We start from the raw sequence: 25,058 nt of genomic DNA, 5'->3' as shown, positions 1-25,058 counted from the left end.
ACAGCTCATTTTACAAAGGTCAAGTAAATCTTTCATCTCTTTTCTTCCCACCTTTATCTTCCACCACTGTTACCATCATCAGATGAGCATCACATGCTTTTTCATGTGAATTTTAGCTCTACACACACTGACTCTCAGTAATTGGTGTACAAGGCTTCTCTGTTCCACAGAGGCATGAGTATTTCATCACTATTTTTGCTTTATAAGGCTACAGTGAGAGGTGACTCTTTGTATGAAGGAGGGACTTCTTTTATTGATTTTTTTCTTTTTTTTAAATACTCGATGGTTTCTCAGTACACCCCACTAGTGATACTAAAGGGAAAATAACCAGAGCGCAGAGGGCTGAGGAGCCATAAGCAGGCAAAGGGCTGGCTATCCTGCCGTGCAGGACACCACCCGACCGGCTCATCCCCGAGAACTCCGGCTGGACGAGGGAAGGTCCCTATGGGTTCATCCCCATCACACCTTCCCACCTCTGGCATCCCCAGTACCAGGGTTTCCTGAGGCAGAGGGGGCTCAGGGGTCCCTGCCTGGTCCCTCGGGGACCCCTGCACTTGCTGCGCTGCCTGGGCTTAGTGCAGAGTAGTTGTGAGAAGCAAACAAACTCACCAGGCAAGCTCACCTGGCTGGGGCTGATTTCTGATATGCAAAGATCTTTTGATCGTTTGACAGGATGACATTTCCCTCCAGGGTGACCTCCCCACATGGGAAGGCAGTCTTCTGCCATCTGGCTAGCTCTCCCCTTCCCCAGCAGCACACCTGACCTCAAACTCCACTATGTTTTATAAGCTCTGCACGGAGCTGTGCCCCAGGGAGCACTGCGGGCACCCCAAGAGCACCTCGCCATCCCCGAGACATGGCTAGCTTTCTGCAGAGACTTCATGTGGCACAAGAAAATGTCAGCACCGAGCCGAAGTTTGTAAGGTTGCTTCTGGACATGATGCCCCTTTTGCCAGCCCAGGGCAGGGGCTTCAGCTGCTCCCAGCACTTTCCCACAAAGCAAGTAAGAAATAAAAAACTTGAGAAAAACACAGATCATGATGGAATTGGTCCATGTCAAAATCCTGCGTCTGCATATGTCAAATCCCATTTACCACACAAACGCCTCTGTCTCCATCTCGCAGCAGCCTGGGGCTGGCCCTGGTCCCAGCAGCTGCTGGCAGCCCCAGCCCCTCTCCCAGCACCAGCTCCTGCTGCCAGCCCTGGGGACAGGCACCCCCAAAACCAGCAAGCAGAGTATTTCCAAGCCCTGGCCCAGACTCTCCATCCTCCATACACTGCCTTTGGGTTCTTTGCAAGGCTTCCCAAGAGCAGCCCCCAGACACACGAGGTGGGTTGTGCCCCAGCTCTGCCCACAGCTCCCCACAGCCACCAGAGATTCAGCTCTCTCCTGCTCTAGAACCACGGTTTTGAGAGCCAGAGACAGCCCCCTGCTAGCTGCACGTTTAAACCCAAAGCGGTGGGACCAGGCACAGAAGCTCCCTGTTGGAGAGCCGATGCTTCCAGGCTCTTCTGCCCCGGCAGGGTGTGGGCAGAGCCCCCAGAGGCAGAGCCAGACCCAAACTCACCACAGCTTCCTGGGCATTTCGGAGGCCAAGCAGCAAACGTGGCTGTTCAGCAGCAGCCGCTCAGGGATGCTCAGTCCTCTGCAGTGCCTTCCCTGCCCGAGCACTGCCCTGGTACCTCCCTGCAGTGCCCGTCACCAAACGGGGCCAGCCGAGCCCCTGACCGCAATGCCAGGGCTCTCCATCCATCACCTCTCTTCGACACTCCCACTCCACAGTGTCTACTTATTCTCCCCAGTTCCGAGTCCCTCAGACATATTCATGGTTACCATAGGAACTAATGAAACCCAAATTAAAAAAGAAAAAAGAGAGACAGACAGAGGGAAAATCACTTTGATGCTCTAGTGCCACCTGTGTGTGTGACTTTATTACGACAAACGCAAGAGCAGCAGGCAGGGGAGCATCCCGCAGCCTGGAGTCACACTTGGTCTCACCAGGTACCAGCTTTGCACAGGACCCAGCCTCCGCGCCCGCAGCCCACCTCTATGCTCCCCTGGGACAGAGGGTCTTGGTGCTGCCCCAGCAAACAGCCCTCACCTCAGGCACAAGGGCCCAGCTTGGGTGGGGGCTCCTGCAGCCCCCCAGCTGTGCTGAGACCCCCTCTGCAGCCGACAGCTCGGGCTGCATCTGCCACCACGTGCTATTTCTCCCCTGCCAGGTTTCTGAAAGTCAATATTGATGTTTGCAGCATGCAGAAGGCTCGGTGAGGTGCTCCTTGGCTTGCAGAAAGCAGCTTGTCTTTTTGTTAACAAGTTACACAGTGAAAGAAAATTGCCTACGCCTGGCATCTTAGCCAGAAGGCTGCAGCAATAATAAGAGGGCGTTAGAAAACCAAAACTTTTTTTTTTTTTTATTTTAAAAGCTTTTACAAACATCTAATGTGCTCTGGCTGGGCCCCAATTACAGAACCATTTAATGAAGCAGTCTGTCCACAAACCAGAAGCATCATGAGGCTGTGGAAAGCATTAGCTGCAAATAGCAGGGATAAAACCACTCCAGTGGATGCTCATTGAATGCCTTGAGCAAACCCCCTTGGCCAGCTGCGGCAGGAGGGAGGGAGAGAGAAAATCCTCACCCGCACCCAAGCAGGAGCATGGTAGCGTGCCCCATGGCACCAGCACAGTGCTCCGAGTGTGGCACTAATTGCCAGGCATAGTGGGGAAAGGAGGTTAAACGGTATTTCTGCAGCAGAATTGCTGCATGGGCCCTAGGAAAAAAAAATCAGGGCATGGTGTATAAGGAGCAGTTAAATCCTTCTCAACTCCACAGGAAAAAAGAAGTCTACTGAGATTTCCCTCCACTCCCAAAAGTGGTAAACATTGATTTAAACTTCTCATTAGTTCAGCAAAAACCTGAGCAATGAGCGTAGCAATAGCGTTTCTGTTGTGCTATTTACAATGGGCATTTGCTCATTCAGGCAGCAGGTTCCCCCAAGGCTTTCTGTATACTTTTCCATTAATGAATAATTTGCACAAGTAATGATTATAGAGGGAAACCGCATGAGCTGTTACCCATACACATTACCCTGAGCTCAAGGGAGGCTCGGACAAAATATTTCTATATTAGCACACGGCTACGCTAATAGCGCCAGAGATGCGCATGGCCTTGCAATGGAAAACCCCTGACTTGAGGAGCTTACCCAGAAACCGGGGAGAGGGGAGGATGCACGTGACGGGAGGCAAGGGACAGGCCCCCCCAGACGGGAGGAAGAGGCTGATGGGAATAGGAGGCAAGTCCCAGACAGCCACAAGCGCCAGAAGAACAGAGAGCATCAGTATCACCATTCCCAGTCCTTTCTCACTTGCTCTTCCCACCCAGCTGATGACATTTCCCAGCCGGGGAGGTGAGCCCATATGCCTCGCTCCATCACAGAGCAGGATCTGGCGCAGCAGCCGCCTTGCCAGGAGCATACAGCCCACGTTGCCACCTTTCAGCAAGTCTGTGGCAAACCTGAGACCAACCCACCAAATAACACCAGTGGCTCACAGACCCTCCTGGGCCCCAAGAGCATCTTCACCCCTTCCACAGCAACACCCAGAGCCCCCCCAGCAGTGCAGGTGCAGGAACTGGGTGAGAAGCACAGGCACCCACTATCCCACTGACACCAATCCGCTTTCCAGACTGCAAGATTCAAAAACAAAATAAAAACCTCCAGACTTCACTGAATTTACAGCCAGAAGCTCTGTGGTGGCCCGTTCTGCCAATGCCCACCCCAGCTCCTCCCAAGGTACAGCAGGTGCCCCATGAATTGCACCGTGCATGCCTTAACCCACCGGTCATACAGCAATGGTGTTGCTGCATTTATTAAAAGCACTGAGTGCCTGAACCACCTCAGACTAGACAGGAGAACAAGCTGTGTGACAGGCACAGGCACGTCTCCAGGAAGGGTAGGGGTGGCTGGTCTACCACTGCACAGCGCTGGAACCGGGAAGACAGCCCAGCTAGAAGAAAACATCCTCCACACACAAAACCATCGCTCAGCACCGCATATCTCACAGGGAAATGACTTTGCGCGAGAGAAGAGCGCAAGTACTCACTTGATCTTCAGGCTGGCAAGCATCGTCTTGTCAATCCTGGGGAGAAAGCAGAGGAGTGTGTTACTGCAGCCTGCTGGCAAGCCTGGCCCCAGCATCTCCTTCAGAGGTGCCATCAATCTGGCTGACATGACAACCACCACAGAAAGACTTGACCAGAGAAGAAAATCAACCAAAACGTAACCCAGGGTGAAGCCTGGTGGCAAGTAAAACAAAATCCCCCCCAGCTATTTCCCAGTGGCTAGTGGTGGAGGACAGCTGCCTCCTCCCTGGAGATGCCAGAGGTGATCTGGGCAGCAGAAACGATATTACCCAAGGCCAAGTTCTCTCCAAAGCACTGCTCCCACAGAACACGCATTTAAAGACGAGAGACCCATGACAGCCCTGACATGCTGGGAAGATCACACTGAACCCTGCAAACTCCACCCTGCCCAGTCCAAGAGGGAAGGAATAAGGATGCAGCAGAGTGCAGTTTTGACACCTGGCTGGTTGCTGCCTTGCTGGGTGAGCTCAGGCTCATCCCTGCAGGACGATGCCCAGCTGGGCAGCAGTCACTGACCTACCCTCTCACTTACCCCTTACCTACCTGCAGCTGCTGCAAGCACCAGCACCGAGCACCCTGGACACAGGAACACAGAGCAGCCCCATCACCCCCAGCCAGTTCACACAGGGCCAGGAGCCCCACTTACTTCACTTATTTATTTGGCACCATTAATAAGTGCCTATCTCCACAGAATCATTGTGGTTAAAATCATATTAATTAATGCAAATTGTAGTAATGTCTCAAAATGTAAAATTATGTCTTTTGGCAGTCATTGCAAATGCTCTGCCACATGGTATTAATTCCACATCTCTAAAAATAATAATAAAAAAAGCAAAACCCTAACTCAAAAAAAAAAAAAAACAAACCACCCTAAACCCCACTTGGTTTGCACCACGATCACAGAGGACACAGCAAGGCGGCAGAAATGCAGCTTCCCCTCTACTCGCAGCTTTACCTCCCTCCGCTCCCCGGCTGAATTTCTCCGTCACGAGGAGGCTGCGCCCATGGGTGACGTGGCGGGGCTGGATCCCTGGCGCACAGTGCCGCAGCCCGAGCCGGGCAGGCACAGCAGGCACCCCACATGGGGTGTCCCCGCTTCCCACGGGCAAAGCCACCTGGCACCCCCTGCCCACCCTGCCTGCAGGCACCATCACCCTACCCCGAGTCGCTCTCTCAGACCGGCATTTCACCAAAACCCCAGGGCCACGGGAGCTTCGTTCCAGGCATCTCCCCACACGTCAGCTCCCATGCTCCGCTCCCGGCAAGCTGGCACGCCGCTGCTCCTAAAAACACACCCCAGGCACTTGCTATTGTCACTTAATACTTAACAAGCCTGTCCACAAACCTTGTTGATCACTAAATCAAGTTGAACATTAAAGCTTGGTGGTGTAAACAGCCATCACCAAACCGTGTGACAGATGCAAATGCGCCACGGGACAGTGGGTGGCAGGGGCAGCTCCTGCAGGACGCGTGCTGGAGCAGAATGCGTGCTGGAGCAGAGCGCTGCACCCAGCACCTTCGCTCAGAGCCGTGGGAAGGAAAAACAGAGAGGGGCAGGGGGGAGGAGAGAGAAACAAAAATAAAAGTAACGCACAAGAAAGAAAACTGCTAGGGAAACCGCAGCTGCAGTATGAGTAAGTAAAGAGAACCACTGTGTCAGGCCCTGCCCTGCACCCCTTCCCCAGGGGGTGCAGTGAAACACCCCCCACCCCAGCCCAGCCTCCTCCCCGCACACCCCATCACGACCCTGGGGCTCCCTGAGCCCCAGCAAAGGGGGTGTCTCCCCCCACCACCACCAAGAGCAGCACTCGGGGGGGAAGGAGCCGCCGACACCAGCTGGGTGCAAACGGCCCTGGAGGACAGGGGACGAGGCTGGCACCTGCATGGGTCACCAGGGCCAGGGCGAGCCGGGATGGGGCGCAGGCAGGGCTGGGGTGGCAGCGCCCGTGGCTGCACACACCGGGGCTTTGCATCGCCTGTCACACACATCCCAACATCCAATAGCAACGGCACCGCGTCTGCCACCCCATGCCAAGCACGCTCCTCCCGGGACCTCGCTGACAGCAGATGCAGCCAGTGGACAGAAAAACAAACAAAAAAAAGATGAAAAAAGAACAATTATTTACAGTCCAGGCAAGGGCTGGAAACAGCAGCTGCAGCTACAGAGAGCAGCGCCTGGGTGTGCCCGGCCACCCCACACGGTCCCCACAGGAAGGGTGTGCCAGTGGCGGCCCGGGCGGCCGTGCGAAGATGCAGAGGCAGGTGAGGGGCTGCGGCAGGTCCCTTCCTTTCCTGTAAACACCCGGAGAAGCGTTTTCCCAGCTGAGCACGGTGCTCTCCAGCCAACGTACAACCGAAAGGGGAGCCTTCCCCAGGGAGTAGTGCACCAACCCCACTTAGAAGCTCCCCCTGCAGAACACAGGGCTCCCCCCGTGCCCTCCAGACTGTCCATCTCACCGGGCAGACAGCGATGCTGACTAATGCAAGGAAAACCTGTGCCCTGCTTCCCCCAGCCTGGCCGGCGGCAGTGGCACAGCCCCAACAGCCAGCAGACCACATTTTCCGGCGTGACTCTCCAGCTCGTAGTTGCCTTTCCCCTGTAACTGCCAAAGCGCAGAGAGAAAACAACTGCGCAGTGCCCAGATGGCCCCGCACACCCCTGCACAGCAGTAACGGCTCCGCTCCACCGCAGCGGGAAGCCATGGGCAGCAGCAGCTCCCGGGACATGCCCAGCATGGTCGGGGTCCCAAAGCCACCACTTCCCATGGTGGCTGCAGGACAAAGCTGCCCAAGAGCTGCAGTTTCTCTCTGCCACAAAATGCGTTCACGTTTCACAGAAATTATTGGTGCAGAAGTTTATCAGAGTGCTTCCTTCCCATTTGTACATAAAGAAAAAACTAAAAAATCCATCTGAGACAAAACGCTTGACTTCAGTAAGGCGTGTGCTTCGGTTTCCCAGAGTCTTTGCTGAAACCCTCGACAAGCTCACTGCCCTCCCACAGCCCTCTCCGTTACTCAGCATTTCCCCCAGCACGTTTCAAGCAGCTCCAAGCCCACTGGCACAAGCCCTCCCCTGAAAGACCCTGGCTGCCCAGCCTCTACAGCCGCTGCAGCCCGGGGATGGGGGGAAGGCAGAGCACCACTGCCCAGCGCCCAACAGCCACAAATCATTATCAAATTGCCAATTTGGCCATCAATTCCCACAGCCTGTTCACAATCACACAGCAGACTTGGAATGGGCATAAAATACCGGAGAGGGAAGCTGGAGGAGGGCAGAGGGAGAACAGCGCCATTTTCTTAAACTATTTCCCTACAGATCAACACGTCTCTGAGGGAAGGGAAATGAGAAGCATGCAATCCTGCTGAACCCCGGGGTGCGGGCAGCAGCTGCAGTGCACTGCTGAGGACAGACGGAGCAGGGATGACTCGGGGATGTGCCAGTGGTGCGGAGAACCTGCCATGGACCGGGCGGGACCTTGCCGCACATGCCGCAGGGTACTGAAGGCAGCTGTAAGCATTGCTGCCCAGGCAGAGGTCTCAGCAGTGAGAGAAAGAAGTGGAGGGAGAGCCACAGGATGCTCTTAGAGGTGACATGCCCATGGGGACCCACCATGAGTCCCTGGGGAGGTCCCCTCACCACTTGGCACCTGCAAGGCTCACGAGGGACTTTGCTGGGGCACAGCAGCACCTGCCTGCTGCAACTGTGCCAGATTTCCCCACAGGCACAGGGGCAAGAAGGTCCTTCCCGACTCCCACGCGCTCCTGTTGGTGAGGGAGAGCAGGACAGGCTCTGCCACAAGGGCACCATGACACAGGGTCAGGTTCCTTCCTCCTTTGAAGCCACAGAAGGAAGAAAAGCTCCTCGTGTGGCACCATGCCCCCGGTAGCGAGGGAGGGATAGAAAGGAAAGGCACCCACCAGCCATAGCCGCCGAAGGAGACGCTGCGCTTTCTCTGGAACATGGTGGTGGCTCAGTGCTGCCGGGGAGCTCCAGCCATGGGGGGACGCAGTGACGGGGCCAGCAGCGCGGAGGATGGGCACAGCGGGTGCTTCCTGCTGGCGTGCACAGCGCTGGGGCGGGGGGACCCCAGCACCTACCGGTCAGCTGCCTCGAGCACAGAAGCGCATGCACACACACACAAACACCAGAAAAAAAGTAATTTCCTTTTTTCTGGGTTGTGGGTTTTTTTTGTGTGTGTGTGGCCTCAGGGCGTTCACACCATTACACTGCAAATGTCCTATTTCTCCTAGTGGCAGGAGCTGGGGGCAGCGTGGGCATCGGGGCTGAGCCTGGGCACAGCATCACCCACAAGTACCGTGCTGTGAGGCTGCCCCCTGCAACCTGCCAGCCCAGCTGGCCCCTGGGACACAGTGCAGAGGTCACTGGTGGCAACATGGAGGTCTGCCTCCCAGGGTGGCTTTTTCCTACCATCCCCAAAACAGCAGAGCTGTTTTCACTGCACCAGGCTGTCTCCCTGGTAGGGGATCCTTCAACTGATGCTCCAGTGCACTTTAGGGGACATCCCACTAAAGGCATTAAACCTCAATAAGCAAAAATCCCATCACCTCATCTCTCATGGCAAACAGATCTCCAGCTACCCCAGAGCCCAGTGAGGCATCTCCCACCCGGCCCCCACAAAGCTGCTGCATTTTCTCTCCTCTGGTTCCCTGGCAGCTCTGTAATGCTGGAATGTACATCTGCAGCCTGACCACCAGCAAAAACCCCATGGTCCTGTAACAGCCAGGCTTCAGAAATCTCATTTAAATGGAAATGCTGACCTCTAGCTGGGTACCAGCTTCCACTGATCACAAAGTCCCAAGGAAACAGGCTGTCCTCCCTATGCCAGCCTTTGGGCATCCCAGGACACAGCAGAGCCAGCGGGGAGGTCAGCCTGCTGCTGGGGGCTGCACATGGTGCCCAGGGGCTGAGCATCACATCCAGGGGGCTGATGACCCCAGCCTCGCACCTTCTGCCTCCCCAAACCAGCCACCAGCACCCACCTGCATCCACTCAGGGCTGTGCTGCAACAGGGGGTTAGCATCCACCAGTCAAAGTGAAGAGTGGGAACGCCAAGCACCCCTCAGCAGGCACAGGGGGGTCGCTCTCCCTAGGGCCACAGTGGCACTCAGCATGGATGCTGCCGGCACAGCACCAAAGCCTCGCCTCGCACCGCAGCCAGGAAGGGGTGAACCACTCGGTCGCACATCATCCACCACGCTCACAGGATGCAGGAACCCAAAGCTCACTTCCCAAAGTCCCAGCAGTTCAAAGGCCAGCGGAAAGCCTCCACCTGCCAAGGTCCTACTGGTTCAGGTACTTGAACACTCACCTCCTCCTCCGATGCTTTACGATAACACCTGGTGCACAGTGAACATCTCCTTGACTTGGCGCTGCCGGGCAGTGCCTGGCTCACACAGCTCCCAGGGGACTCAAGGCAGCTCCTAGCCCAGCGCTTGGCACTTGCAGGAGTCAGACTCTCATCCAAGCACCCAAAAGCTTTAAAATGAGAGACATTTGGATTCTGTCTAATGTGTGAAAGAAGAGGGGGGAAGATAGGGAGTTGGAGAAATCACTCAACTCCAGGGAAAAAGCCTAGATTGAAATCCAGCTATTTCAACTCCTACTTTTCTGCCCACAGCCATCTCTTCTTGAAGGGATGAAATGATGGAAATCCTTTGCATTTTAGAGCTCCTAAGGACATTATTTTAAAAAAAAAATAAATTCCAAACATGCTGCAGGCTTGAAAGCCATGATTCAGGTACAATGAAATATTTGGAGCAGATATTTGCTTGGAGCACGTTTGTTTCTGGCCTGCACACTCTGTGTTAAAGCTCTGCATCAATAGCAGTGTGACATTATCCTCTCACTTCATCCTCCCCCAGGTCACGTCTTTCTTACACTCATACCGGTTGATTTCTGCCCAGCTCTGCTGAGCTGCTCACGATTTACATGCCTGAAAATAAAAGCAGGGAGCTTCCCCGCATGGCCGAGCTCTGCAGTGCATCAGAACAATTCCCAGCTGCTGCAGCTCCAGCGCAGCCCTGCACGTAAACCTGCAGTGGCAGGAAGGGACAGCAGCCCTGGGAAGCATCCATCTATAGTTGGCATCCCACCAGCAACAACTTGGAGAGTCCCAGGAAAACAGCCAGCTCTTCATTTAAAGGTTTACTGTTGCAGCACTGTAAGTACCAATTACTCATCTCATCCTGCCACTTCAGTCCTTACGTGAACTTGCCACTGTCAAGGGCAACATGGAAGCGGAGGGCGACGGGGGGATGCGCAAGGCAGGGCCAGGCTCCCCTTTAATGGGAGGTCATTTCAGGTCAGAAATCCTCTGGCAGGTCCTCACACCTCATTGGTATGGCAGTTCTGCTAAAGCACGAAGAGAGACTCATGTACCTCCCCCAGGATTTCGGAGCCCAGGAGGACAGGACTTCAACATAGTCATAGGGAAATTACCTCCATTCCCCGCTACCCTGGAGAGGTGCAAGGCACCCCACACACAAAGCCCACCTTGCCCCATGCCAGCAGGGCCAGCACCCAGAGATGTCTGTGGCCAGCAGGGATGGAAGCGGAGCTCTCCCTGCTCCTCATCCCCACGTGTTCGGCAGCCCCCTAGGGCCATGTCAGCCACCAGATACAAGTGACAAACAGCATTTGAACCAGGCAAAGGTTGAAAATATAGCAAGGATCCAACCGCAACTCCCCAGAGGCCACCAGACTCCCTCCACTCCCGGGTACCACATCAGCGCCTGTCCAGTGCTACCTCGCCTGCACAGGAACGCATCCAGAAATAGTCCGTCTACAATGATGTTTTCTTGCTTCTCCCCATCCCTTCAAGGTATTTCACACAGTTGGGCTCAAAAACAAAAGGAAAAAGATAAAAACAACCCCACCCTCCTCCTTTCAGCGCAGGCACAGCCAAATCATAACTGATCAGCCAAAATTAAGAAACAAAAGCCTGGGGGAGGATGCCTCCTTGGTACCATCTGCACCAGACAAAATTAACATTTCCCAGGGGCCTCTGCCAGAACGACAAGCCCACTGCCCTGACCTACCCCGGCTGCGCTCCCGGCTCCGGCGAGCAGCCCCATCCCCGCCGGTAACACTGGGGAGGGGGTGCTGGGGCAGTGAGCCACGTTGTTAACAGCTAATTAATAGAATCAAACTCACCTGGAGCACCGGGCACCTGCAGCTCCCTAGTGTGTAACCACGGTCCTGGAGCTGGAGAGCAGCATCGGGGAGAGGTGCCCACATTTTGCCTGGCTCCATCACACCCCCCAACCAGGCACAACAACAAAACAGCAAGAGGGGAGGGAGCGCGAGGCCATACAGATAGATAGAGCTTAATGAGCACAAACTGCTGGGCTGCGATTCTGTTTACAAAAGGAAACACAAGCTAATTCTGCACAGCCCTGGCTCGACTCATCCATCATGGAACGGGGGACCGCGGGGCTCCAACTGCCCCAACACTGCATCTGTGGCTGCTGTGAGACCACTGAAACCAGGGTGTTCAGAAGTCCGCACAGCACAGCACCGGCAAATGCATGAACCGCTGGCACAGAGGAAAGGAGGGTCTGAAGGCACCTTCCTCCAAGGTGGCTGAATTGGCCAGCCCAGCTGCCCACAGACATGCCAGCTGCAGGATGGGTTAGCCAGGCCACCAGCCCCCAGCTCCTCGCAGCAAGACTCCATGGTGGAGCCAGCACAGGTGGTACCTGCTGCTCCAGAGCCCGGCGGCTTGGGCAGACATGGAAAGCCTGTGCCCCAGCACAGGGCCGACCCTGCCTGCGCCCTGGGCATGGGGGGCGGGGGGGCACTGCCCCTGTGAAGGCATAAGCAGCAGGCACGGGCAGAGGAGGGGCTGGCATGGGTACCCAGCCACCTCCTCAGCAGCTAAAGCCCACACCACAGAACAGAATTGCGCCCAGGAAGGGCAGCGTAATTCTTCCCTTTGTCACTGGGGCTAAGAGAGACTGATTGCATCGTTAGTGCTTTAATATTGCATGCAGCACACTGAGGGTTTTCATCTTTCCATTATGATTCTAAGGAAGGTCGTGGGCACCCAGAAATATCAGATTGTGTCCTGGCAGGAAGAACATGCTGTGCATATCATCAGCCTCAACATACAAAGGAAAGGAAAACAGTGTCCGAATTAATTCTGACTCAGTGTGTGGAATATTTTTAACAATATTTTCTCCCCTTTATGGTGCTACTGAAGTGAAATGAAGTGTGCAACTTCATGCCTTAAGCAGCAGCTTCCCACAAGACCCAGCCTGCTCTCAGAGGTGGCCGTTTACTGCTCAATAGCTAACAGGTCTGCAGCACTAACTCGCTGCCACGAGGCTTCCTCAGCAGCTGCACTGGGTAAGGGGAACACTATTTTGTCACCCAGAAGGTGAGCTTCAGCCAAAGACCAGTAAAGCCGAGGAGACCTTCCAGGGACAGTAGCATACTTCTGTCAGTCTCAGCGCTGCTCATTGCAGGGGAATCTCTGATCGCCTCCTTCCAACAGCCAGAAGTGCTGCTTTGCTCTGCAGGGACAGCCAGCAGCCTGGGGAGCTGAGGCGCAGCCTGCTTATCGACAGCCTGCTTGTTAAACTTATTAGGGAGGGCTCAATACATCTGAGGTTTAACTGGGAGGATCGGTGTGCGGAATAAAGCAAGAAGTGCAAACACATCCCCCCAGAAATGAAGAGCCAATTCCCAGAAAATGAAAGTTCAGCATAGAAATTACTAGCAGCCTCCTTAGAAAGGCAGCCCTGCTCCAAGTGCTCCTAACCTGAGGAACAGAAAACAGGGAGAAAAAGTGCACTGAACATGCCTGGGGAGAAGCGCAGACTGTGCCTCTGTCCTGGGCACTGTGGTTTTACTGGGCTGGTGACAAGGCTCGCTGATCCACGCACCGGCAGCATGGGAGAGGTGATGTGCTGCAGCCCTGCCAGCCCCCAGTGCAAGTGCACATCCACCTCATCCCTGGGAAGGGGTCATCAGCTGCAGCGACCGGGTGGCTAACAGCACTGGTTCCTGCAGGCACGAGGGTTGCACAGGCACCCACGGGTGCCAGCCATGTGCTGGGCTGCCAGGCCTGCTCTGGGGATGCTGTTGGGGGGCTGGGTTAGATGCCACAGAGCCCAGCACGTGGAAAGCCCCATTGCTGCACTTACCCAGTCCCACATGCTCGGCTCAGCAGCAACTGTGACTGATGGAGAGTGAGGTGGAGGTGAGGGGCAGGTGAGGGGCAGCGGGCAGACTCCTGCCCCTGCCAGGGTCTGCAGAGCCCACCCAGGGACATCAGAGATGTGGCAACTGTGAGGGAGAATATTGGGATCAGAGATCCAGGAAGCCTGTTTTCCACCCATGTTTACATGTCAGGGACAGATTCAGTGCTGGATAAAGCCAGAGTCTCTTCCTTCCAGAGACCAAGGTTACGCAGAGTGCACGCTGCAGACCTCACTCCAGCTCCTCTTGCACGTTCTCAAGGCCATTTGACAGCACTAATGGCTCAAGGCCTCATCCCTACATCCAAAGCGATCTGATCCCTCCCACTGAGTTCTATGAAAAGAGCTAAATAGCACAGACCCTGGGAGAAGCCACCACTCAACCTGCGACAAGTCACTTCTCCAGCAGCAGTGACAGAGGGGTGCGCACACTCAGCCCCTACAGCCCCGGACTGCACCATGAGCATCCCCAGTGGCCCAGGGACCACCTGGCTACACCTTGGGGACTGCAGCACAGTGGAGGTTACCCTGGGAAAGCAACAGGGGCTGGCTGAACCCCTAGAAGCACTGGCCAGATGTCTGTGCCCCCCACAGCTCAAGCAGAGCAGCCCAGCATAGCTGCAGCCTTCAGGTTTCTAATGAGCTCTTGCGCTTCTGCCCTGAGCTGCATTGGGGATGGACATCAGAGAGACTGAAAGGTTGGATGACTCAGCCGCATGGGGCCATATCCAGCCCAGAGCACCCCAGCTCCTCTCCGTTCCTGCCAGTAGCTCTCATGTTCCCCAGCTGGCTCTTTGCACACCATGAAAGGGAGAAGATGGCATGAGCTGAAGGCACTGGCAACAGCACAGCCAGCACCGAAGCCTCTCATCCCACCGAGGCCCTGGGGCAGGCATGGATGGCCCCAGGCTGCATCAGATCCACTTTGGAGTCACCAAGAGAGGTGGAAGAACCTGCTGGCTGCAGCAACTGACCAAGCCCAGCACAGGGGGGTCCTGGAGGGTAAATCCCTCAGCCACTCCTTCCCGTGCATCTCTTGAGACATCCCCACGCCACGCAGACAGAGGTACCCATATGCCTTCGGGCAGCAGGAACTGGGTAGCACCGCTGCTCACAGTGAAGTGATTGCTACACCACACAGTGCCTGCAGCCAGGCACCAGGGAGTCCGGATCCGTTCCTTACGTGAAGCAACAAAATGACGAGCAGGAACAGGCAAACTCTGACTCAGCCACCTCTGGGAGCACAGAAAGGGCCATCCCTGAGCCCCCTGTCACACACATCCCAGCAAACATCAGCAGCAGGACTCTGGGATGAGCCAGCAAGGGCTGCACTTATCCTGGCAGGGATGGGGATGCTTCTGCAGGATCACTGTGGAGGAAGACAAGGCCAAACTCTGCAAAGCCTGGGTTGGCTCAGGGCAATAACGTCAGCAGAAATCGATGTGTTTAACTGTTTCTGGGGCTGCAGTCCATCAGCACTAATTTGTCTTTTCTTTACCATATTGATCTTGTCACTTCCAGGCAGCACAGAGGGGAGGCAAGGAAAGCCAGGTCCAGGCTATATGTTCAGGAGCAAACCCCGGTCTCTACCGCATGGAGCCAGTGACTCCCATCTCTCCAAAGCTCACCCAGCACCAGGGGAGTTGGGCACAATCCTCCAGGTCCCCAGCTGCTGCCTTCAGGCCTCCTGCAGTAACTGGGTTGGCTGAGCACCCTGCGGCACCAAGAACGTCACCAGCATTCACATTTTGGACACGCACATGCTCTCTGGGTACCCAGCCTGACACACATTAGCAACTGTTTTTTTTTTTCCCAGCATCACACAACCCAGCTTTTTGCTGCAGAGGGACACAGACCTGGTCTGATCACAGCACTATGCACTGAAAGTCATCACACAGACTTCCAGGCTCATTACGTTCTTCTCAGCCCATTTATGAACTTAATGTAAGGAGTTGCTTGTTTTCTCAGGTCCACCCCATTTTAGAGCTGTCTTGCTACTGAGGGGATGAAATTCCTCTCTTTAGGAAGAGCCTGTTCAAGCACACAGATTTCCCACGTGTCCATTTTCCCCACCTCTTCCAGCCATGCCCCTTCCCATGCAGGTTAAGCTCAAAAAGAGGATGCTTCAGAAAAGCAGCAGACGCCTGTGTCCACACACAGTGTGCCTCCCGCGAGGAGCCAGCAGGAAGGTTTCTCTGTGCATCCATACAATGCACACGCATCATGCCTTGCTCAGGGTGCTCCAGAGGCAGCCAAGCCGCAGGTGGGGAGGCATCACTGTCCCCAGCATGTCTCCTCCATGCCCAGGGGAAGCCCTGCTGCAGGCAGGCAGGCAAACAGGCAGGCAGGCAGCTGGCCATGCCCAGTGCCAGGTCCCTGGGCACTGTCACCATGGCTACCTGCATATCCACTGTGCATCCCACACCATCGTCCCCTGCTACTGCTGCTCACAGAAGCTTGTCACCTGTCTGCCCAGGCACTGCAGGGGCTGCTGGAGGAGGCATGCATCAGGGCAAAAAACAACAAAACCCCACTCCTGCTGGCAGGCAGCTGGACCAGAGGAACCAGAGAGCATTTAGCCCAATTCACACAACAAGCACAGGAGGCATGGGACTGCAGCCTATGGCAAGACAGAAAAAGAACAGCTTAAACTAAAAGCCAGGGCTGGCAAAACATGGGGGTGGGAGGAAAGCATGGATATGAGATAGACCTGAACATGCTTTGGCTGGAAATTATGAGGTTTCTAATCTTTAACACAAACAGTCTCTGTAACAGTTTTCTAATAACAGAAGTAAAGGAAGAAAAACCCTAAGTGGCACTCGGCACGTTTATGAAGACATGACACAAGATGGTGCCTGCAGCAGCTGGGAGCTGGGCACACGCCCGTTCACCAAGCCCACACACCCTCCTCTCAAGGGGGCTTCTCCTCAGAGCCCACACGCCACCCGGCTCCCCAGCCCTCCGACAGCATATAGCTGAGCAGCGACTGCCTGAAGCCAAGATGCGCTGGCACAGGGTTAGGTTTAGGCAGCAGTCAGGGCTCAGATTCAAGGCCAAACTTGTACATGGTTCCATCTGAATACTGCAAACAAGACACACGGGATTTGAACTCAAGATTTTCAAAACCTTGCTACCTCTTGCCAGTATCACCTGTGGTTTTCCACCATTTTGGGTGGGTTTTGCAAGAGCTGGGCTAGAGTCAAGAAACAGCTCTTTCTGGTTTGACACCCAACTTGGATGCAGTTGTTAACTCTAAGCAGGGATTCATCTACCCCCACAAAATTGGAAAGAGGTCTGGAGAGAATGAGCTGTTTTTAGCTCCTGAAAAAAATGTCTCTTCTACTGTTGCTGCTGAAGTCCTGTTCCTGTTTCCACAGCAGCTGCTAATGACAGCCAGAGCATCTGACTTCACATACACAACAGGCAATGGCCAACAGCAGCAGAGGGACTCCCTGAGTAGCCCCCAAGACCCCACCACCATATGGATACGCTTAGGGACAAAGAGGAAGGAAGGATGATAAAACAAACATAAACAAAGAAAAAAAGGCTGTTTTGCTGCTATGGTTATAGTGAGCTGCCCTTTGGGAGGAATCAGCAGCAGAGGGAGAATGAAATATCTGCTAAACCTAGCGTATGCAGAGAGCGAGCCTGCTGGCTGGAATCACGCTTCTTGTCGAATCTGAATTTAGACTCCTTGGCGTGTTTCCAACCCTCAATAAATTGTGCCGTGTGGACAGATATTATGTCCCTTCTGCTACTAAAACAACAAGCGGTCTTAAATAAAACAGTGAATCCTGGAGTGTGCAGAAGATGAAGAAATAAGGCAGCACCTGGCAGGATCCATCTCATGTCCTGTATCCACCAGGGATGCAGGCGACATGCTCACACAGCCCTTATCAGCTCTGCGGAGCTCACACACCAGGTTACGCGGGTGCTTCGCCTGCAGAGATGAGCAGGATAAGAAGAAATACTCTGCCTTGTGAGCAGACATTACACTGCTTCTCTGGCAGAGATAAGCTATGATCTTGCTCAGAGACAGAGGGGAGGAGAGTCACCCCAGCAAACAGGGTGCTGGGTGAATAGAGAGGCTCAGAACAATCTCTGTGCCCTGTTTCTGTCAAACGCAAAAAAAACAGGGGCCCCTCAGCTGAGGAGGCGCCCTGCAAAGGCAGGACCCTAACCCCTCACAGCTCTCCTGCTGGGAGCTGCTCAGAGCAAGCACTACCCCACAAACCCCCCACAGACACGGGAACAGAGCACTGGAAAGATCTTTGGAAGTTGCCTCCTTAAATTTCCAGTATTTAACACAAGTGCTGGCAATCGCCACACTGGGCACACGGGTCCCCCGCTCCTTGTCCCTGAGCCCCGGCACACGACGCCCGCATGCCTGAAGTAGTCACCGCATATTTCAACGCAAACAGTGAAGCTGAGAATTGTAACGTGTCTCAACAATAGAGCTCCGGGCTCTGCCTCGCATTTGCATTCGGGCAAGCCCATCCAGGGTAAAAAAACAAGGACAAATGGGGATGCAAATCTTCCCCGTTAAAGGCTTGCCCTGGATATTTATATTCCAGTTCCCACACGCTATTTAAATACCGCTATATATTGCGAGTGCAGTTCGGATTTAGTAAGGCTCGGAAGCATCTTACCTTGATTTCCTCGCCGCTCTCTGTGCGAAGCCGGCAGCGGCTGCAAGCCCCGGCGCAGGGAGGTGCGGAGCGGCGCGGGGGGGTGCGGAGCGGGCTGCCAGCCCCGCAGCCGCAGCGATCGCATCCCCGCGTACCGAGGAGCCTGCGCCTGGCGCTGCGCCCCCGCGCCCCCGCACAGCCCAGGGCGGGGGGCGCCCTGCTGCTCCGCAGCCCTGCCCGCCCCAGCGGGGAATCAGCGCTGCTCAGGTGAAGGGCATCAGCCAGCTGGGAACCGTGTCCCTGGGAGGGGGGAAGGAACCCGAGGCTGGAGATGCCATGGGCTCCTGGGCAAGGAGTTTTCATCGGGGGGCTTCGGCAGCATCGCTGGAGTGATGCCCACCAGCAGAAGCTGGGGACCTTGCCCGCTGAACCTGCCCGGGGCTTTTAGGGTGAAAGGGCCGTTTTATGAAAAAATACCTAGAAAAGGGAGCAACCCCCTCTGGGTTCAGCTGTGGAAGCAGACTTCAGTCTTACACGTGAGCCCCTTCAGTTGGTACGGCGCAATTAGGGACTGCCTGGACCAGACAAAGGAAGAGCTTCCAGGGCCAAAGTCTGGACTCGTCAAAAGGGAAGGCAACACTTCCATCCCCACCGATGGGCCCATCTTTTCTAGCTCATGGGTCACCCACCCCAGCCCCACACCGCTGCTACCCGGCACAGCCCCAAGGGTGAGCCTGCACCGCAGGGCTCAGCCGGTTGCCACAGCTGTGCTGCCTCATTCCCACTAGTTCCAAAAGTGATTTGTTGAAACCAATGCAATTCCCTTTTCTGGCAGCCCTGAAACCTGTTTTACAGCACTCAACATCTGAGCAGGTGATTTCAGCTCCCAAAGGCACTCAGGACTAAACTGGGCAACCCACTGCACCCCGGCCAGCTGCCTCGGCACTGCCTGGTCCCTGCCGGAGCACACCAGCAGCAGGCATGGCTTGGCCAGGATACTCTTTAAAACCATTGCGCTCCTTGCACTCAGGTTTGCTGTGTTGCGAACCAAATAGCCACAGATATCCTGCAGCTCCTGGGCAGCTGGGCCCAGCTGTCAGTAGCCCTCCCGTGCCAAAGGAGAGGCCCATCCCAGCCAAAGCAGCTCTGCCGGCAGCATTGCGCCTGCTGCTTCCAAACACAAGGCTGCGCGTGTGGGACCAGGGCAAAACCAACCTGGCTTTCTGAAAAGCCGTAGGAAATGGGGTCCATGCTCTTGCCCTTCTATGAAGTGCTGCTCAGGTGGGACCAATGAGTACATCAACATGTACAAATAGAAAGAACAATAAAATACACCTGTTACATCAACCCCTCCAGCAGATCAGCCATCCTTTTGCTCAGCTGTGTCACTACCATTATACAAAGAAAAAGCAGCAAGTGCAAAAATAGAGACAGTGATCCAACTAATGTGACACATAAATAATGTGACAGCCTGAAATGCCACACAGTATCCCAGTGCCGGCATGCCACCCGAGGCACTAAAATGTTCCCTAGACGAAGCCCCTGCAGCAGCATGCCACAGCTGCGATGAGCGTCAGCGCTGGGAGGGGGCACAGCTGCCTGCTCACTGTACCCTGTCCCTTATGCCAGGCCAGGGGACTGCAGGATGCCCCACTGCTCCCAGTAACAAACAATGGGCTTTAGATAGGAACACAACCCCAACACGGCTTCCTCCTCGCTTCCGTCCCACAGAGTGGCTACTGAAGCAAACGGCACAGCACAGCCTGCAGCAGGTTCGTGCCTCAAGCGGGGCCAGCAGCTCTGCTCCCCAGCCGCAGGTGCTGCCCAGGAGGGCTGCTCCCCTCTCTGCTTGGGGAGTCAGTCAGGCAAACTCGGGACTGACTGAGCTGGAGTTTGCACTTGAGCTGCCCTGGGCGACTGGGTAAAGATGCTACCCCTGTAAAAGGGAGGCAGGCACCATTCATAACTGGCCACTGACATCCCACAGACTCTACCAGACTTCTGAGCTCGCTGGAAAATCAAATCAATCCAGCAGAATTAACCCCAAGAGTACTTTAGATTAATTATAAATGACGTTACACACATTTAAGTTCCACATGCCACATGATATACATGCACCAGAGGTGAGATTTATACAGCCTTTGATAGTAATTTGCAAAAATTAGTTCAAATCAATAACCAGCATGGTAATTTCAGTTTCTGGGAAGCCTCTCTGGCAGCAGGTGAAGGAATCGCTGTCTTGGGAAGCGGCTGGCAGCAGCATGCATGTATGCCACAGCTCTTGCGAGGGAAGTGGGGCACCTCCCTGCTGCTCCTAGAAGTTTCTTCTAGACACAGATGTCACCTCCCCTCCTGCTCCCCACGAGCAGGCACTGTCCCCCTTGGAGACACCTCACTCTGCAGGGACCCTCCGAGAGCACTCACAGCCCTTCCCTATCCTGGGTACCCCTGATGGGCACCCCCTCTCTCCCCAGCCACCCTCCCACTGTTACCCTGGTACATGCAGTTCTGGGGAGATAAATACTTCAAGGCTTTAAGGTCTCTTGAAGTAAAACTGCTGCTGAAAGAAAGAGGGAAAAGCTTCTAGCTGCGCAGCCACCCAGGGACTCAGCTGTTTCAGTGCTCTTAACAAGCAGAAAAACAGACACTGCGCTATATGTATCTTGAGGCCCACAAGGCTTTTATGTTAATGGCATTTTATCATCAAACCCTGGGATTCAAACCGACAGCAATGCACATGCATCAGCCCAGAAAGCCAGGGTACATGCCCAGGACATGGCTCCAAGACATGTTCTCAACGAGCTGTGAAGGAGAGAGTTTAAGCACAGAATGAAATCGAGGTATCAGAACAAATATTTTCCAGAGATCACTTTAGGCTTGGAGATAGGCGGGCCCTGGCTCCTAATCTGGTTTTTAAGTAAATCTCAAGTGTGCTGCATGCATAAAGCAGGTCCTCAAAAGGTTGTATGCTTAACCAAAAGCACGGGGGGGGGGGGGGCGTTAAAAATAAAAGTTTGGGCAGGTGGACAGTAATTTGTCCTTTCCGCTGCTTTAAACTGGAGAGGTGTTTACATGATGTTTGCAGCTCCTGGCTGAAACCGCTGCATCTGGACCATTATTTTAAAGCAAAACCCAAGACATTCAGGTATTCACAGGGCTCCAAAGACAGACTGAGGATCAGAAGACCCACGTCAAAACCACAAGGGCTTGTGACAGAGCGGTCTGCCAATGGGACTGGCAGGGGACATGCTGGTGCTCCCCACAGTCCCCATCCCTGAGCCCACCAGCCCCCCTTACCTGCTGGGTGAGTCCAGGTCTGCCCGGCTGACGATGCGGTGCTGGTGGGGGGAGTACAGCCACTGGAAAGCTGTCAGCGTCCTCTCCTCGATCCGAAACCGGCCTTCTCGCACGTACCTAAAAATAACAGCAAGAAAGACTGAAATATTTATTAGCGCAGGATAGTGAAGAGGGAGCTGCAGGATGCGGAGGGCTCAGTAGTACAGCTCAGAGCTGTGAGTCCAGCACCACCACCGATGTGTTCCTCAGTGGAAACAGCAAAATGACATCACAGCCCCATCTGTCTGCATCCCTGCACCGTCCCTGTCCTTCCCTGCCCATCAGTGGATGCTCCCATGGGGCTGAGGGGGCACCCCTTCGAGGGTGGCTCCCAGGGGAGGGGATGGTGACCCTCTGGCCACCTGCACTCCCTGCTACTGGGCAGCATCCCCAACTGCCCAGCACAGCTCCTCGGTGGGCAGCTGCAGAATGGAGCCTTGCAGGGGACTCTGTGCCCTCCAACCGAGCACCCATGGAGCTGCTATTGGCTGCAGCCCCCAGTAACAGCATCCCACTGACACGGGACCACCAGGCCGCAGTCACAACTGCCACACACAGAAAAGCAAAGAGCAAACATTCCCAAAGCAGCACAGGACGCTTCAGTGTAAAACCCTGGGAGACACAGGTACAGCACCCTGCGGCTCAGCATCACCACACTGGTGGGCGCAGTTTGCCTCTAGCAGCTCCCACCCAGCCATCCCCCCACCAGCACCAGACCTGTCCCCAGCATTCTCATTGGCTCCAAGACCAGGCTAATGCCTTTCTAATATTATTTCAAATGTCATTGTTTCAAATGGCCAGATATTGAGGCTTATTAAATAATATCCAAGTGATGAACTGATGTTTATTATTTTGGTTGGAGAAGTATGGATTCTCTGGATGGTAGCTGCAAGTTCTGTCAGTAACCGCAGTTGTTCCCATCTTTTAGAACAAAATTCCACTGCCTGCCTCCATCCCAACAGCCAGCCACACTTCACACACCCTCCTCCAAACACGAAATTTCATCAGCAAGCAATTAATTATTTAAAGCCCCTGTAGTACTGGTTGGAGACACATGCACGCACACACAGCTGAAGCGTTCATGAACGCCAGGGAGGGCTGAGGTGAGCTCACGGTCCTCTCATCTGCATGCAGATGCTCCAGGCTGTACATTCCTGCCATGAACAACAGGGGTCCGGCCATGCTGCCCGGATGGGGCCAAGGGGACACACCACAGTGCCACGGGTTCCCCACAGACCTGATGAGCAGGGCCACATCTCAGGCTGTTTGCTGCTACTGGGCTCTACCATCTGCCTGAGCTCAGGCAGCCCAGGGCTGCAGGGCTCCTGCCGGAACTGGGGTCAGCAATGGTGCAGGAGTCAGGACTGCCCACTCTCAGCAAAAGGAAACCCAAAAGGTTCCTTGGGTGTCCCCAGTACAGACTGACCTGCCTATTTTCTTAGTGAAATCAACCAAGCGTGGTGCAGTCCCAGTGCTCCCCTGCAGCTCTTGCATATGATAACACTGCACACAGTAGTGGCAGGCAAGCTAGAGCATCTTTTGGGAAAGAAGTGGGGGTCTGAGGCCATGGGGGATGGCAGGATGGCCAAGCCAAGTCACCATTGTAATAGTTTGGGTCTAAGTGTGCAAAAGAAAAAGTGCTCTAGGCTGCTGAAGAAAGGCAAAAGAAAGAAAGAAAGGGCGGAGGGGAAAGCAAGCTTCACAAACTTAGAGAAATCCTCAGGCAATCTCCACTCTGGCTTTTGACCCTGGTCTGCAGGGATCCCACCCACACCTGGCAGCTCTGGCACCCAGCCTGGGCCTGGCTGTGCTCCCCGGCCGGCCGGTGCTGGGACCAGCCCTGGGCCCAGTCCCAGCTCTTACATCAGCAGCACCGCGCTGCAGCCAGAGTCACCCCAGCCACAGCCTGGCATCGCTACAGCGCCCTGCTCAAAAGTCACAAGCTTTGGACGTCACAAACTCCACGATTAAAAAAGAAAAAAAAAAAAAAAGCAACAAAGAAAGCTTGTTTCCAATGTCAGCCCATCCCGGCTGCTGCGATCCCCCTGGCTCCAGCAAGACAAGCGATCCCCACACGCCAGAGCCCGGAGCAGCCTCAGCACCCTTTTCCCCCACAACAGCCGGGATGCCCCCAGAGCATCCCGGGCGTGTCCCAGAGGCTTCCCCGCGGCGGGTCCAACGCCCAGGCACGCCAGGGAGACTCTCGTTGGGATCCCACTCCGCTACCGGTACTGGCCCCGAACGCCAGCGATCCCCCCAGCAGCAACTCCCAACTCCCATCCCCCTCCCTGTCTGGGGATGCACCCCCCGGCTGGAGCAGCTGCCCCGCGGGGACCCTCCGCAGCCGGGACCACGCTGCGATCCTTGCAGTGCCCAGGGCCGGGGCTAGGTCCCGCGCGTCCCCCCCGAGCCCACCCCGCCGGGACTCCTCTTCCCACCTGGTCCGGCAGCCGGGACTCCCCCGGGCTGGGGGCACCCCCACCGCAGAGCCGAGACCCCCCTGTAAGCTCGGCGCCCCCCCGCGCCCTCCGGGACCCCCCGGCCTCGCACTCACCAGCGCACCAGCTCCCAGCGCCGCTCGCCCGCCGCCTTGCCCGAGGCCATGCCGGGCAGCGATGCCGCAGGCGGGCCGGGCGGGGGGGAGCCGGGGGGAGCCCCGCACAGCTCCGCTCCAAGCCGGGGCGGGCAGCGCCGGAGCGCGGACACGGTCCCCCGCGGGGCTGGGGCGGCTGCGCCGGCTTCTGCGCGCTCCCGCCTCCTCCCGCGCCCGGGGGGGGGGGACCGGGGGGGGGACCTGGGCAGGTGCGGGGGGGGGGTCACATCACCGTGCCCTGTTACGTAAAGCGTTACGCAATGACCGCTCCCCCCCCCCCCGCCTCCCAGGGCAGCCCCGGGGGTCCCCGGCAGCGCTGCGAGGGCGGTGGGCTGCAGGCAAACCATCCCCCGAGTCTCCCACCCATTGGAGGGATCCCACCAGCACCCCCAGGGGAACGCACCTTTCCCAGACTCGCAAACGCAGGGAGCGAGTCCGAGCCAAGCATCGCCAAGTCCCTGGCAGTCACCAGTGGGAACAAGCCCAGAAACGGGCTGAGGCCAGCCAGGCCTCCCTGCCCAGCCTGAGTCCCCCCAGCCCCCTTGCAGCACAGCTGCATGGCCACACCAGCACAGGCCAGGAGCTCACCCCCAAAACCCTGGTTCTGCCGCTGGTTCTTGCTTACCCACAAAAACAACCAACCCACCCAGCAGAATTCTCCTGCATGGGGTCCAGGAATGCTGAGTGATAATCATCGTCCCACAGATTCAGAGCTAAACCTGCTGCCTGCCTGAGCCAGGGTCCCCCAGCCAAAGCCCCTGGGGGCCACAGGGTATGTTCATCTACGGGGGCCCAAGCGCTCGGGAAACAAACTGGGATTGTACCTAGATGTTATTTCAAGAAAAGTCAAATCATACTAAAAGCTGTTTCTAAAAAGTGATGTTCCAGCCCTAAATCCTAGCTTTTCTGGTCTTTGAGAACTTATTTTCACAACTCAGCAAGCTTGATTCAAATCAAGTGACACTAATTACTCAAGTAAATACCTATTATTGGCAATTCTAGAGTCCGACTCTTGTAGGGCCCAAACACATGTGAAAGGCATTGATGCCTCCGTCTCAGCTAGGAAGCAGGGGAGTGCTTTGCTGTGTTGGCTGGAGGGGCTGTGCCTTGCCATGGTCACATAAGGGAAACTCAGCA

General features: G+C 55.6%; 1 protein-coding gene across 12 annotated transcripts in view; it reads right to left on the bottom strand.

The window, feature by feature from the left end:
• The window catches only part of RAP1GAP2 (RAP1 GTPase activating protein 2), an 80,251-nt gene extending 56,252 nt beyond the window's left edge, over positions 1-23,999 (bottom strand). For 2 of the 12 annotated variants that reach the window (XM_055795400.1, XM_055795402.1), the window contains exons 1-3: positions 23,883-23,997; positions 21,290-21,406; positions 4,103-4,138 (exon numbers count right to left, since the gene is read on the bottom strand). In XM_055795400.1, the coding sequence (XP_055651375.1) occupies positions 4,103-4,138; positions 21,290-21,406; positions 23,883-23,932 (203 nt within the window). In that variant the 5' untranslated portion in view covers positions 23,933-23,997. The other 10 variants (XM_055795408.1, XM_055795409.1, XM_055795401.1 and 7 more) reach the window with 9 other exon arrangements.
• Between the last annotated feature and the right edge of the window lie 1,059 nt (positions 24,000-25,058).

The sequence above is a fragment of the Falco peregrinus genome, chromosome 2 (genome assembly GCF_023634155.1).
Source record: "Falco peregrinus isolate bFalPer1 chromosome 2, bFalPer1.pri, whole genome shotgun sequence".
Taxonomy (NCBI): Eukaryota; Metazoa; Chordata; class Aves; order Falconiformes; family Falconidae; genus Falco; species Falco peregrinus.
Note: the sequence above shows the minus strand (reverse complement) of the source record. Positions and strands in the feature narration are given on the sequence as shown.